The following is a 16696-nucleotide window of genomic DNA, read 5'->3' as shown; positions in this document are numbered from 1 at the left end:
TCTCCGTCGCCACGCACGTTTTACGGACTAAACGGCGGGTGCACGCATTGACCAACGCAAAATTATCGCGCGTGTCCGCCGACTACTATACGTTGTCCTCTCTTGCGTTACGCATCGCGGTTACCGTTATTTCTCTTTTATTTATTTTTTTTTTCTTTTAGAAAAATGCAAATTTTGTATATTCACGTACAGAGAGAAACGTCATTTTGCGCTGACATTTTTTTATATAATTCAAATGATTATAAATTTATTTGCTATTAATGATATTATTTATTAGTATGCTTCATTACCTTAGTTTATTTCTTATGAAAAATAAAAAATTATCATATAAAAAGTTTCATAAAGAGGATTTATATCTTATTCCTCATATTTTATTTGTAATAATTTATTTATGTCGCGCTTATTTTTCTCAGCTTCTTCTCGACATAAGAATCTTGCGAGATTGATTTTAATTTGTCGTTTCCTTTGATTGGGAATATAAAGTCTCGCGATTCGATCGTCGTACGACATTGAGAAGCGTTGGAGATTTCGACCGGCTTTTTCTCCCTCTCGCGTATACGATCGCGCGCGCCTATGTCGCGTCCGCGACGGTGCGTTTAAATGATGTGTGTAGATATATATATATATATTGTATATACATATATATGAGAGACGAGAGTTTAGACGAGGTAGGCAGAGGGGTTTCCGGCGAGCGTTAACAGAGTAACAGAGTGATGTAATGAGGCCCGGAAGCAGGCAATTTGCTGCCCGCGGCAGCCGCAGTAGCGCGAGATAACCTGCCCGGAGTACCTTCTTCTTGATACCGCGGTCCAGCCATCTCCGTATTGGACACCTCACACCAATAAAGCGTGCGAAAAATGATGATGATGTGGTGAAAGAGCGCGGATAAAAAGAAAAGAAAAAGCGTGGAGTGGCGAAAATAAAAAATTGGCGCGCGTCGACAGGAGAGGAATTCTAATTATTTCGTGTGATGAACACGCGGTCTGTTCGGATAACATTGTTTTTTTATTCCATATAATGAGTGTGAATTATTCGCGACAATGGAAGTTGCACAACTGGCGTAAGATACGTTTTTATATGTCAAAGATTTTAGTTTCATCGAAATTATGTTACCTACAATTATATTAAATTAAAATAATTACTATACTATTAAAATATTGCGTAGTCTATTAATTATTGTCATTAATGACCTCTGTATAAGCAATTAAAAATTATGATAACAGAAAAATCAAGACTGAAACGATCGAGTGTGTGAACGCTACTATTTAATATAAATGGAATAAAAATTCTCGATACATAGCAAAAATGATGATTATCCGAATAATCTGTGGATTACAATATCCCTAACGATCGATCGTTTGATTCGGATTTTAAACTGTCAGACAGAGCCGTAAAGACAATCCGACTGCGCGCTCATCGTGCCGCGGAACGGCGTGACTATGTGACAGTTTTGTGATTAGATTGACCTCAATACGAGCTGGATATCCGGACGTACCCACGAGAGTGCTTTTATCCTTAACCATTCCGAATCGAATATTAGCCAATGTTCCGTGATAACAAATGACTTGAGATGAACGAAAAAAGATTGTGTTGCGTTTTGCCTTTTGCTGGATTATTCTATTAGATAATTCCAGAAAAAAAAAAGATCTGCACCTCGATAGTGAAACGCGTACAGGTTCATCGTGAAAATTGTCACAGTGATTGAAGGTAAATAAAAAAGATCAAAAGGCGCATGTGTTATAGGCTGAGAAGAATGAATTTACAAATGATTAGTGACTGATCGTTTACTGAAAAAAATCTCTTATAACATAATATATTTCTAATTTGAGTTTTACAAATTTTTACATAACTTTGTAACTAGAACATAAGATCAGTTATTTATTCTGAAGATTCTTAACATTGATATGGTGGTGCTAAGTTTAGAAAGAAATTTATAATTCAAATTAAATTATGATTAACGGAAAATAAACGAGCTTAAATATGATTTGTTGCATGTATTTTTGTATGTGTATATGTAAATATAGTTTAAATTTTAAAAACTAGGTACTCAAGTTTTTTAGAATATATATACACGTATGTAAATTAAATATCGATTTTAATAAGAAAGTAAGTCACAAAAATTTTAAATAAATAATTGTCTTACACTTAGTTTTTTTGTCAAATAAAAAAAAAAGATCAATAGTTTACATCCAAGTATATTACGAAAAGTGGAGAATCAATATGCATTAAATATTTCTACTTGTGATAATTTCATTATATATATATTTATTTATTTATTTTCTCTAACGTATCATGATAAGTGTTTCACGTGTTTGCATAAATTGCACGTGGTGGATCGGTCGGCTTTGTACGGCATCATTTTGTTTGAATAATGATTTATGTAATATGGGAAGGGATAGCGGAAGTGGCAGATTTTCAAGATTAGACGGAAGCGGACTCGCGATAAACGACAAGCTTTAATATTATAGCTGTTCCCTTATCTCCACGTTCTCCACGTTGCGGAATTGCGGTGAGATACGGATCACACAGCGGACCTCATGCAAATTCTACCGTGGATCGTTTTCGCAATTTTGACTATAAGTTCGAAGCCACGTCATCGATGAAATGTAGATGATAGGCCCAATGTGTTTTCCAAATTACGCGAATTCCATTAGAAACTCTCCATTGCTCACATGCATAAGATCTGATATTTTTTTAATGCTTTTGGTAGTAATTATATTATATCTTTTTTCAACAAAGTATTGCAAAAAGATGGAAACAAAGAAGTGCGAAATGTCGCATTCAATTTACATATGTGCGGAAAAAGCGAATAAATGTTTTGTTGAATTTAAATAAAGAAGAAAGTGTTAAGATAAAGCAACATCTTTTTATTTTCTAGGATTTTTTGAATCAAATTTTTTCAATAATAATTTTATATAATTTTTCAAGCACAATTTTATAAAAGATAGAAAGGGAGAGATCAATTTTTCTCAGAATATATTTAATTAAAGCAAAACATGGAATGTATGTGTATTTGCATGTAAAAAGAGAGATAGTTGAAATTAACATCTGCGAAGCATTAATTCTTTTGAATTAATATCGCATTTGACGTGACCTTTAACTTTCAACTAATAAGAATCACATCTAATATGAATAAAAATGCTAATAAATATGTTAATAAATACTTTCCTATATATATGCAGTTCTGATTAATTCATGACCAGCTATAATCGAAGATAGATTTATATATCTGCCTATTATTTTGCTCGATTATTAATTAAGCAATATATGTGTAAGATATCTTAGATATCTTAGATAAGTACATAACAGAAAAAAATTTAAACAATTATTAAAATCTTCATCTTACTTTTTATGAAATGTGATTCTAAAACGTATATTATATTTTAATAATTCCATGATAAAAAATTAATGCTAGAAATGACAGCTGTCTTAAAATAATCAAAATTGAATGTATGTGAAAACTATTTTTGAAATTGAAAATTTAAACTATTTGTGAAATCATACAGAAGGAATAATTAAATATACGACATTAATAATTTTGAGGAGAAATGTCAGAAAGAAATTTGTAAAGAAAATATCCGGCTCAAATTTAATCATACTTAAAAGCCATTTATCGCGCTGGCATTAAAAATTAAGAGATATATTTTTGCATATATGGTCATCTATTTTAATTCGATCTTGCCTTTACCGGATGTTTCAAGGGTCCTTTAATAACCCCTACTGTAGTATCTGCATGAGCATGAGTGCTGTCAGTTTAAAGTAACGTAGGTTTGCTTTATTCGACCCTGCATTGCATTTTAACCCACTAACCATTTTAATAAAACGAAAGAGTTTAGTAACGTGGATGAGACTCACGTAGAGTTAACGTTTTCTTCGATTTTCGATTCGCAACTCGGAAACTAATTGTAAGAGTATTCTGCTAGTTGATTTGTACGACGACGATGCAAACTTTACTTCTGAGAGTTACAATGTTAATATTCTACAGGAAGTGCTCAATTGAACGAAACGGAGTCAACGTCGACGTACAGACGTGTTTCTCGTTGAGACTACTTTCTGAATCAATGATTAAAAAAAAAAAAAAAAATAAAGATCACACACACATAACATTCAAATTTTCATAATTCTATCGAAAGAGAGATTCAATTCCCGAACTGTCAAAGGGTCTTTCTTTAACTTAAAGACAGCTTGACTCAATTCTTCTTCCATGTCACAAATGTCATTATCGCTAACGGCAAATCTTTTCGTCATTCACAAAGATAATCCCGGATTGCAGGGGCTCTTTGGTGATGTACGACAGCGCTAGCTGTTCGTACGCAGGTGCGCTCGAATTAAAGGGAGCCTCCGGAGCCGGTGCCGCGGCCGCGGCCGGTGTAACCGCGGCCGGCGTCAAACAGGAGAACTGGCCGTACCGCGGCCTCACCTGCGGCAGCACTTTTCAACGGCTCAAGGAGAGCGTCGACAAGGCGAAACAAGCCCTCGCCGATCGCAGCGGTTACCTTGCGGGTGCGTTTTCGCCGCCACCGCGCGCCAACCCGTCCACCATTTCGCCCACCGCCTCCATCACAGGTAAGCACATTATTTTTTTTTGTTATTTTTTTCTATAGAAGTTTCCAGTTCTTTTTCATCAACATTTATACGAAAGAGATTAAATAACGATACATTTATTTATATAGAATAAAATTTCGTACAAAGTTTTTAAGAAAACTAAAAAATTTACTGAATATAGTTCACATGTGTATCAGCTGTCATTCATTATTTTCCTTATATTAATTTATATCTGTGGAATATAGTGTCATTTTTTTTTCTTTCTAGAGAGAGAAAAAAAAACAGAAGCTTATGTCTCAACTTTGTCAAGACACTTAGTGTTTTTCATATCAAAATTTTACATATATAATATAAATAATATAAAAAAAATATTAATAAAGAATTAATAAGTATTAAATATTAATAAAGGATTAAATAATATAATAAAATATTAATACAGGATTTGACATTTTTTTGGGCACAATATGTCAAGCAAGGTGCACGCAGGTGTGAGATATGCATAAAAGTGTAATTCATTGCTTAACGATGCGAAATAGTTGTTGCTGTAACGCCGAACGTAAGGTCACGCACAAACGCATGGAAAGGCACACGCAACCTGATTAACCCGCAAGTTTATATCGGCATAAGCACCGCGGAGATACCATCGATCGCTTCTGATATGCGTCGCGGTGACGTAATGCGGTTAATGAGAGCAAGAGCCGCATTTGCCCTCGCATTTTCCCACAATGATAACGACAATGAAGCACACGCGACATTAAGATTTTACAGAGTCGCGAACGCTTTGTAACGATTAATGATTTGTATGTGTTCATATTAAATGTCTGATATAGGGTGAATCGAAAAGTAACTTGGTTCAAAATAACAGACAATGATTTTAAATTCATGAAGTTATATTTTATTAAAAAAAAAAAGAAAATACACGAACCAAGTTACTTTTCGATCTATCTTCGTACATATATCTAATTTTCATTTAATATTCATATAATTAATCTTGGATGCCGTGAAATTTTATGGATCTTGGATGCCATGCTAAGTTTTCTTTTTGTAAAACCGTAGAAAAAATTATTACCAGAGAGCAATTAGATTTTACATTAAATATTTGCATAAATTTTTCTTTTGTTTCTCGAAGTAAGAAAAAAAATAATGTATCATTATATTAAGTGTCAATATCCTAAAATTGCATTATCTATTTAGCTACATCATCAAAGAGCTATTACAATTTAATTTATATTTTCATTATTCAAGGCTATCTGTTCACGAAATAAAACATCATTTCTTATGTAAAAAAAACAATTTCGCCATATTAATGGCTCCATTATTATTTTCTCAAATAATATAAAATTCATATCGAAAATAAAATAAAATGCAGCGTGGCGTTTTCGCTTTTAATAACGGTGTCGCGCCGTATCTCCTCTCTCCGAATTTATTAAGTACCAGTAGAGACGAGTGTCACACCGCGCGCGATGCCAAGAGAAACGCGAAAAAAAAAAAAAAAATCGGGGCAACAGTCTCGCGCGCGATAATTTGTCATCCGGCAGTAGCAGCAGCCGGCGGGCTGACTGTTGCTCTTCGTTGTCGCCGATTTCCGATTGCTTTTTTAAAGCGCCGGTCGCCAAGGACATTAATTACCCGGCCAGTGTAAATCACGTTATCTGCCGCCCACGCCCGCGAGGACCGCGAGGAGACGGCGGGGATGGGGAAGGGGTGGAGAACAAGAGGTGGAGGAGGAGAGCGAAGAGGGCGAGGAGATGAAGATGGGAAGGGGTGGGGGGGGAGAAAGGGGGATGGGGAGAGGGATGTTCGAATGCGACGGGGAATCGTGTTGCGCGATGCGAGGGTGTTGCATCGCTGCCAGCCGAGCAAAACTGCTCGTCGACTGCTCTCCGCGGTCGCAGCAATATCCTGCTCGCCGTTACCGAAATTTATCGGCGACTCGCCCGAAACTTTCGTCTCGCCCGATAGTGGATGCCCACCCACGTTTAACGGCACGACGCGGTCACCCGCAGTCATCCCTGCCGATCGATCGATCTTCCGCGAATTCTGGATCGCGCGATAATCCAGATGGAGGGATGCTGGTCGTGCGCACGATTTTTCTCACTCGCTCCGTCGCGCGGTTTTACGTTAATTCATCTCGCGCTGACAGTAAGGTCACTGAAATAATTGGCTGAAATAACGGTATTGTTATTGAATACTGCTATATATAACGTGGTATCCGCGTAACCACAAAATGATGTTCGTTAATTTGCAATGTGATATCTGCAATGTTCTCTTTCGATTGACGGTTTAATTTTATTTTGCAATAGTTTTATGATATATTTCTAGGAATATAATATGCAGACTTGTTAAGTATCAACACTCAACAATAATAATAAGTTTTACTATTACTGATTAACTTTATTCATATCTCACACATTTTTTTTTTTTATCTCACACTATCTTTTTCTACAGATAGCATTTCAAGATGTAATAAAAATAAAAAATAATTTATAACAATCATACAAAAAGAAATACAGATCACGTATTGTATTCTTAAATTCCTTAAACATATGTCATTTATTCTGAATAAATTCCTTAAACATATGTCATTTATTCTGAATTCTATAGAGCATGTATGAAAAATAATGCGTTGAAAATTGATGCAATATTATACTAACATGTCATTATAATTTTCATGATTTTACAATTAAATTAACATTATTTTCAAAATGCTTTTTTGCATCAAAATTCAATATTGAATATTTTACTCTCATTATCAGGATTTCTAAAATTATTTAACAATTCTTTTTCTTTCCTTTATCGTATCTTTTTATATGACCATGCAGTTCAAAGAAACTGTTTAGTTACATTCGTGCATCTCGAAGGACCGTCTCAAAATTTTGACGAGACTCGTAGGGTTCGAGACAAGATGGTGGGTCGATGATGGCGGCGGATAGTTGCGAAAACGCAGAATGACGAGGGAGGAGCGGTTACAGGGTTAGCCGGGAGCGTATCCATGACAACCGACCGCCCCATGTACCCTCCGAGATCCCGGATGCTCCCCTCGGCAGCATCCCAGCATCCCTCTTCTCCTTCCCCTCTCCCTTCACCCCCTTTCCACTCACTTTTGCCGCCGTCCCCCACGTTTCTCTCCCTGCCATCCTGGGCAACCCCGCAGGCTACCTCTATCTTCCCCTATATCTGCGGCCCGCTCCGAGGGATGCGCGACTACTTAGATTTTAAGTCGGGCCGTTTCGTGCCGCGTACCTATACCCTAACTTGGCTATAATTCTCGCGAGATACGGATGTGTCGACAATGGAACTGGATTCTCCGCGAAATTTCGGCCCCTGCTCTTACGCGCGACAGAATTTCGATGCAAGCGCGAGGCACAAATTTTGTACGCTACAAAAGCTTCTCGGGGATTAAAACCACCGGCTACGCTAAACTCGCGGTATGCCGCATGATGTATTTTAACATCGTATATCTTAGCTACACGACTCTTCTTCAGTAATGAGAAGTCGAGTGAAAGTACGAGACAGATGTATTTATTAATATTAATGACGTGTAGAATAATTTAAAAAAAATAATATATTGAATTAAAGAAGATGCAAAACAATTGATTATTAATACTGTATAATGATTTTTGAATAATAAAATGTTGAAAAGGATAAATAAATTTAAAAAAGTATTGGCAAATAATTTTTGGTCGCAACTATTTTTTCAATTTTCTCTCTTTCTCTCTCTCTGTATATATTTATATATGCATATATATATATATATATATATATATATATATATATATATATAAAATATTTGATCAAGACTCACATCAATATTAAAAGAAAAAAATGTAATTGATTATTAATTAATGTAAATCAATTATTTACAATTACAATAATGTTGATCTATTATTTACAATTAATGCTCATAATAGATACATAAAAAAATTATATTTGTATAATTCTCATCTCATGTTTAATGCTTAAAATTTAATTTAAGACTAAATTTTTTTAATCTATTTTAATTTTTATAATTAATTCATGTAACGTAAAAGATCAAAATCAGCTGACAAGATACTTTTGCAGATGCATTACTTTAAAAAGATTATTTGCATTTAAGTCGATTGTAATTTTATTCTTCTATAGCTATAGTAAGTGGAACGTTAAATAGAAATGTTGTTCGTATTTATTTCTTTTAATTTTCATTGTATATAATCTGAATTAGAACGAATAAAGTTAAGGACCAGTGATAGTGTCGGTCATTGTGTCAGCAATGCAGGGTAATGCATGTATTTAATGTTTGCTGGTCGAGCATCATCCCTCTATGTTAGCTTGTTTGCCCACGTAATTGATGTTTGACAAGACGCGGTGACACGCGTGCCGACGTCGTGTTTGTCACTGGACGCGCGTTAACCTTTTTACTATGAGAAATGAACAGCGCACTTAGATATGTATATGTGCGCACGCGTTTATTCCTATATAAATTAACGAGCTCAATTCATATGATTTTAATGTAATGCAATTAAATTCGTGTTTCATGATTTGATATTTCAAATGTGGATATTTGAAAAAAAAAAACTGTCTTAAATTAAATATGAATATAAAATAAAGAGCCACAGTAAATGTAATTTTAATGTAATTTACTTTATGAAATATTCTTAATATCAATAATATAATAAAACACAAAATAAAAAATAAATTACCAATCATATCATATCGATTTTATAATAGTCCCTCTTAAAAAAATTATAAGAAATTTCTTTTTAATTATTGGCCAATTTAATCTTAAATATTACGCTTGAATTTTCTTTGCAACATCATTAAATCAAAGCGACGATTTCAACCCCGACAAATTAGAATCCTTTACCGAAGGAGTTTTAAACGGTGATATTTCGTGTCGCACAAGCGTAATATTGCCTCTCATCTACCTAATTGCATGGAATATATCGAGAGAGAAAGAGAGAGAGAGAGAACGTTCTAGACAGTGCATGCTACATGAAAGAGTACCGCCCCACCTATCTACCCCTGTCATAGAAATTTACTCGTCTATAGATGATGACAGAAATTGGTTCTTATCTGTATTAAAAGTATTAGCGTTTAAACGTGCATAAAGTAGTACAGATACGAATAAGGTCTAAAAGTTATAACATTGAATATAACATTGAAAAAGAAATGAAAGCTATCGTGTTAAAATTAATCAAATTTCACATATACTACAAATTTTTTCTATTAAAAATTTGACATTATATGTAAAAAAAGAAATTATCATTACAGATAATATCTTGTGATAAAAAAATTAATTGGAATTTGGAAGAGCCTGGCTTATAAACTTTGTAGAAATATTCACGCGTAACATAAATGTATCCGTAGGAATTCTGTCATTGTTCTATTCATGCAAAAATATTTATTAAAAATTCTTATCAGAAAAGAAAAAATTTTTTCTCTCAATATATTCTCTAATAAAATTTATAAAGACTTTTTTTAAATATAAATTTATGAAAGAGAGAGAGAGAGAAACATGTGATTAATATAAATTTATTTTTTATGTAAGTAATCTAAATAATTATAAATTTCTAACAATATTGAAATATTTGATATACACACACGCGTATCTCTATAAAAATATTAATATTAATATTATTATAATTGTTCATTTAAATGAACAATTAATTTTACAAACGTAAAACAATTTAAGTTGTAAATTTCTCACCTCATCCTCATAGTAGCTCCGCCATCACTTGATGCCATCCCAGGCTTCCTCGTCTGTTGTTTCTTCATAGCACTCACACGCAGACACACACAATTAATTACAATCGCGCACGCATTGATCAGCAAAAGACAGCGATAGCGCGGTACTTTTTATGGCACTCGCGAACATTAATCACGTAACATCTTTTTATATTCTACCGAAAAAATAATGCAAAAATTATACACGCACGAAGACATACGATCCGCTCTGCACTCGAAAATCGGACGGCCAAATTAACGCATCACTCGGTGTTACTTTTATTATTAATAGATTATCTTGTATTATAACATTAATATAAATAAGTATATTAATGTTAAAATTAACAGTAATTACGCAGAATGCATATCTAAATATATATATATATATATATATATATATATATATATATATATATATATATATATGTCGTTGCTTTGTCCGTTACTCGCGCAATAGATTCCGTTTTATAATTCACATAACAAATATACATTTATTTTAATAAACCGCCAATAAATAAACGGACAAATTTTTACTTACGAGAGTTGAAAATCGCTAATTGTAATGATTATTATAGAAAATGTATGTGCGACCGCGCGTATTCAACATCGTGTAATACTTGTCGCTATCACGTTCCGCGAGATAATAATATACATGTACGACATATGAAGTGGCACGACTGTCTCGAGTCTCGCCGCGTGTATAATAACAAGGTGAAGGTATGTGTAAACGTAAACAATGATACGTATACGTCACAGAACACAAGCGCCATATGACGTAGTAGTAATTCCTCGTTATTTTTCCAACTATCCGTATAATTTCGATACTAATGGTATCGTGATATATTTAATTAATAAAGTGTGTATATATATATATATATTTTTCTTTTTTAAATATATTTTTAGATATATCTCTGCGCATATTTATTCTTAATTTTAATACATTTATCTATATTTATTTTATAATATACGAAATAAAGTAATCGTTTTAAAAATATACTAATATTAACAATATTATTTAAATTAATAATAAAAATAGCGGCAAGTGATACGTTAATTTTGTTATGCAATTATCGAATACAAAGCGGATCGTATTTTTATGCATAATTTTTGCTCTTTAATAACATTTGTTTTTTCGTTACAACATAAAAAGATATGCGTATGATTGATGTTTGGGAGTGCTGTACAAATTATGTACCGCGCTATCATCGTTTTTTTCTGATTAGTGCAATCATAATTAATTGTGTTTCCGTATGAGTGTTATTAAAAAACAACAGAAGACAAATAAAAAAAGAGAAGAATCGGAGAAGCATTAAATGATGATGAAGCAATAGTAAAATAAATAAATTAAAATTTAAATGTATTATTTGTGATGTGTAAAATTAATTCCTCATTTAATTGTTCTGTAATATCCCGTCTTATATTATTATATAATATAATGCATGTGTTTATTAATAAATTTTACATAGAGAATTTCGAATAGCAATCAAGGAAATTTTTAAATTCTGTCTCGAAAACATATCAAATTTTAAAAGCAAAATGGAGAAAAATATATTTCAAATTTGTCGAAGAATACACCTTTGAATTTTGTAACGTCAACTTAGAAACATTCTATCTCTGTATACAGAGTTGCGGATATAGCGGCAGCAAAGAGAGGATCACGGTGACCGAGACGCGTTGATAATTGCCGGTATCGGTTAACCTAGGGGGTGGTTATGGGTCTCGAACACCCCATGCTCTGGCGCTACAATCCGGCGGCCCCCTCGGGTTCTCTCCGCGCGTGATCCCTTTTGCCCTTTATCCGGGAACCTCCGCGAGCCCCTTCGCTTCCGCCACCAGCGGCTATGGTATAACTGCGACTAGTCCACCCTCGTTCCCAGCGTTCGAGGGTGACTAAGGGTCAGAGAATCGTAACTGTCTCGCTTCTAAAAAATGGAAGGAATACATTAAGAACCCTCAGAGACGCGAGACGAGGCTTGACTTCCGCCCTAGTGTGGAATTTTTTCTTGGATCGAGCGTGAATTTTTACTCGCTAGGTATAATAATGCGCGGATTTTTATATATTGGAGTAAATAACGCACGTGATTGATTTGAGAGAATATCAATAATTGAATTGTGTAACTTAATTTTTTTAATAAATAAAAATACCACTTTTCATATATTTGCCCGTAGCATTAAAATCTAAATAACCTTTTGAAATTCGCGTTAAAATTTCTATATTTTCTATACAAAAATAACTATTTAAAAAACATTATTGAACTATTTAATTATATAAAATTTTTTTTTTAAATTTTGTATCTGAACACTTCAACATACGCAAATATTTAATTTTATACTGACATGTCATAATACGATTTTAACAAATTCTCGTTCAAAACCGTATTTTTTATTTCGTAGAAATAATTCTTGAAAATACATACGCCCAACATATATTACATTCTCACAAGTATGTAAGAAGTTAGTTACCGTTGTATTTCTTAATACGCTTTATTTCCCATTAATTAATAAATTTTAAATAAACGCGGTTACTATCATTATTTTATATAATAAATCAGCATTTTTACTTGACAGTTTATCTCTCTGTCATTCTCTCTCTCTCTCTCTCTCTCTCTCTCGTTTTGTACGCGTCGTTCGAGTCGATCGCGCACGGCCGATTCTGGGACATCTCCACGGGTGTTCCCGTCTTTCTGCTCGCGCAGTTCTCCTACGCGGCTCGTTGCAGGCCCCGTGACTAATCATGATAGTTCCGCCCGGGAACGGCGGGGACACACGACTCTCAGTTCCGGTTCCGGCGCGTGCTGTCACCCCCTCCCCCGTCCCCTCCGCGTTTGCCCCCGTCGTTTCAGCGTCGACAGCCCCGCTAACTCTCTCTCCCTCCCCCCTATTCTTCTCTCGGGCATTGCCTGCTGGCGAGTCGCCCTCCCGCACAATTATTGCGCTCCGCAACAAAGAGAGCGTGTGGCGCGGACGGCTTCGAAGGGCCCCAGGTTGCTCCTGCCGCTGCCTTATCTTCGCGACAGAGTTACTATCCGTTCGGTTCTCTCTCGCATCGCGAGCTCTTTCCGTCCTTTGTCCCTCTCGACGTCGTCGAACGCGCCCGGCTACATTTGACGATCATCGATTCCGTCACGCGTCATTGCGCGCGCGCAATATGATTGAAACTTTAATTAAGCAGTGACTTAATTAAGCGCGCGATGCGCGAGAGGGAGGCTTTGGTGCAAAAACTGTCGCTTTCCTAACAATTCGATATTCATTATTCGCCACCAATAGCGTTTTTCCGTTTTTTTTTTTTTCAACAATATGCAAATGTCATTTTTGACAAGTAGAAATTAAGTTAAAAGCTCCTTCCGCTTGCTCCGCACGATACGCGTATCGTCGAAATCCGTTTCGACTCTTAAACGCGCACTTTCCGCTTTCCCAGTCGGAGATCTCGGCAGCCCGACCAGTTTGAGCCATTAAATTGGCTAAATTATCCAGTATCAGACAGTGGCATCGCGATAATTTCCCGACGACGTACAGCCTTGTAATTTACGCTCAAGTTTGTATTTACGGTAAACGCGAGCGATCGGCGCACTTCTTCCGCAAATCTCGGATCGAATCATTCGGATTTCCGCCTCGAGGCCTTTACTATAACACGATTGTACATCCTCCGCCCTTCCCCGATACTCTCGCGCGCTTCCAGCGTCTATTACCAGCACACGTCAAGGAGCAGCGAGGTCGCTCGCCGGCCCCACGAACGGATCATTATTCATTCTCGCGCGACCTATGGCCCACCCACCCGACGTCGTGAAATAACCTCGTTAAGCCACTAACTGCCGCGGCCTGGTCTGGCTGGTGAGAGAGAGCGTGTTAGCGGGAGAAACGTTGCTAGCGAGAGAGAACCATCCGCGGGAGAGAAAGAGAGAACGAGAGAGGGAGAATATGTAAGAACGCATCGAAGAACGCGAGAGCGAGACGAGACGATTAGTACGTAAGTGCGAATATTATCGGGCGGAGGGGGAGGGGAGAGCGAGGGAGAGAGTTTTATTCCCCCCTCCCTCCCACCCCCTTGCTCCCCCGCGTGACTCGGCGGAAACTCGGCGAGCGAGAGCGACCCGCCCTGCGACGCAGGTTTATTACGTGATCGCGTAAGGATGCATGTGGTGTACTTACAATGCCGAGAATAATAATTTCGTATACGAATGCGACCCTCGATAGATCGTATTAAGCGATAAATTTTAATTCACGCCCCCGCGTGATCGGCCGCGTGAGCGGTCTTTACATGCCGTGACGTTTTCTCAGGTACTCAGGCAGCGGGCTTCGTCTGAGTGCGCGATAATTACGGGGTGAAAACCTATGTAGCAATAAGACAGCTTTCGTGTTAAAGATAAAACTATGACCTAACTATGGAATTATTTCATGCTTAAAATAAAAGTTTAGTTTATTATATCTTTCAGAGAGAGGAAGAGAGAGAGAGAGAGAGAGAGAGAGAGAGAGAGAGAGAGAAAGGGAGGAGGAAGATATTTAAATATTTTATTTCTGCTAATTCACCTCATTAACGTATTACATAAAAATAATAATATTGAAGATAAAACTATAAAAAAAATTAAGAAATAAAATTTCTTCTGTAAATTTATTTCTGAGCATTTAAGTATAACGTTAATTCGCTATCTCTTGTTGCAAAAACCTTATCGTGATAAATTTGTCGACAAACGGTGAACATTAACGATGATCGGTTAAGAGGACGATGAAAGCACGCTGGATACAAGTGTCCGAACATACCAGCATCTTTGGCAAGATGGTCTAAATCAATAGCGAAACGTCGTCGATTAAGTACGCGCAAAATTGCTCCAAGTTTCTTGGACCCCTGAATAGATGGCACTATATTACTAAAATCATCCCTTATTTTAGTTTGCCTAAAACGTGACAGATGTCTCGCGTGTTGTTTTCACCCCTCCGATTGCGAAAGACATTTTATTTGGAGTATCAAGTATATATGAATCATAAATAATTATCTCCCTGATAAGGATATTATGCATCGTTCTATACTTCCATCGTTTTAACTTACGATTGTCATTTTGATAATATTAATAATATAAATAACATGTCTCACAAATTTTATATTATTATTGTTTATATTATATTGTAATAATTTATTATTCTAAACTGGATATTTTTATATACATCATATTTTTATATATATCTATTATATATCTTTTCACATCTCTTTATATTTCGCATTCCTAAATTTTCGAATCACATAATCTCTTCAATTTTTTTCCCAATAAATATTTTTCAATAAATATAATATCTTTAATTCCTTGAATCTTTTTCTCATAGACGAAATTATTTGATTTTTTATTCTCGGAGCGTTTATTCCATAGAATAGAATATCAAATATAAGTATTTAATTAAAAAATCGTGCAGCTTAATTAGTTTTTAATACGTTATACATCCTACTTTTTTATATATTTGTTTTAATTTTTAATTATTAAATCCATGGATTATACATTTTATATAATCTCTGACTCAAAAAATTTTCCAACAAATTCCAGTCATAATTGTGCGTAAGAAATTAATAGTTACTAATCTCTCCTCGGATTTCCTGGAAGCACTCGGCGCCTTCCTACGAACGCGGTAAAAGCTGCGACTGTCAGATTGGCCCTTTAGCGTTAAAGCGTCGACGCTAAAGCTACCCCGTCACCTCCATTAGTTGGAAAAGAAACGGGCTCTTTAACAACCGCGCGACAAAGAGGTGAGGGTTAAGATCGCGTCGAGAGTGTGGTAGTGCGTGATCTGTTGCACGCTGCGGTGCACGCTGACAATATTGACTACGAGCCAAGGAAAGCTAGAAAAAGGGTGAGGTTGGGCGGCAGGGGTGGGGGAGGGGAGCCGACTGCCAAAAGACTCCCTTTTCCAATGCTCACTCCCCAGTCACTCCTTCGTTGACGGAACATTAAGCACACACGATAACGCATGATTAACTAGCTAATGACTCTCTCTCTCTCTCTCTCTCTCTCTCTCTCTCTCTCTTCGATCTCGCTTGTCACCGACGGGGATCGCGCTCGACGATTTCTGCGACGTCACTTCCGAAAAAAAAAATAGATCTTTATTCGTCTTGATAAGCCATTGACATCGTTAATCGATGGGGTAACAATTTGTAGATGACAAATACCGCTTGACGAGTTATTCGAACTGTCAATATAACTTTGAAGCGTGTTAATTAAAAAAAAAAATACATATATGCAATGAAAAGTGTCTCTTATAAATTTTATGGCACAGGCAAACTCTCTCTCTCTCTCTCTCTCTCTCTCCTCCATATTGCAAAATAATTTATAGACGAATTAAAAAAATGCAGCGTGTCTTACAACTCACTATTTCAATTTCAATGATAAATTCTCCAAGTTGCGGTTTTCAACGAAAATAGATTCTTTCATCGAAAGATACTGCGATATATCAATTTTTCAAATCG

At 35.8% G+C, this 16696-nt stretch overlaps 2 protein-coding genes across 8 annotated transcripts in view; one reads left to right on the top strand and one right to left on the bottom strand.

The window, feature by feature from the left end:
- The window catches only part of LOC126851982 (protein SCAI), a 30577-nt gene extending 19656 nt beyond the window's left edge, over positions 1 to 10921 (bottom strand). For 3 of the 5 annotated variants that reach the window (XM_050596398.1, XM_050596402.1, XM_050596403.1), the window contains exons 1-2: positions 10787 to 10870; positions 10232 to 10616 (exon numbers count right to left, since the gene is read on the bottom strand). Coding sequence is in view for 1 of the 5 variants with exons in the window: in XM_050596403.1 (XP_050452360.1) it covers positions 10232 to 10299 (68 nt within the window). In the remaining 4 variants the exon portion in view is untranslated. Of the gene's footprint in view, positions 1 to 10231; positions 10617 to 10786 lie in introns of all 5 variants that reach the window. The other 2 variants (XM_050596399.1, XM_050596400.1) reach the window with 2 other exon arrangements.
- Positions 1 to 16696, top strand: part of LOC126852007 (transcriptional regulator ERG homolog) — a 48300-nt gene that overhangs the window by 1542 nt on the left and 30062 nt on the right. The window contains exons 1-3 of one of the 3 annotated variants that reach the window (XM_050596449.1): positions 776 to 1060; positions 1301 to 1707; positions 4274 to 4566. In XM_050596449.1, the coding sequence (XP_050452406.1) occupies positions 4287 to 4566 (280 nt within the window). In that variant the 5' untranslated portion in view covers positions 776 to 1060; positions 1301 to 1707; positions 4274 to 4286. Of the gene's footprint in view, positions 1 to 775; positions 1061 to 1223; positions 1708 to 4273; positions 4567 to 16696 lie in introns of those variants that run through there. The other 2 variants (XM_050596448.1, XM_050596450.1) reach the window with 2 other exon arrangements.

This window comes from Cataglyphis hispanica, chromosome 9, assembly GCF_021464435.1.
Source record: "Cataglyphis hispanica isolate Lineage 1 chromosome 9, ULB_Chis1_1.0, whole genome shotgun sequence".
NCBI classification, from domain to species: domain Eukaryota; kingdom Metazoa; phylum Arthropoda; class Insecta; order Hymenoptera; family Formicidae; genus Cataglyphis; species Cataglyphis hispanica.
Note: the sequence above shows the minus strand (reverse complement) of the source record. Positions and strands in the feature narration are given on the sequence as shown.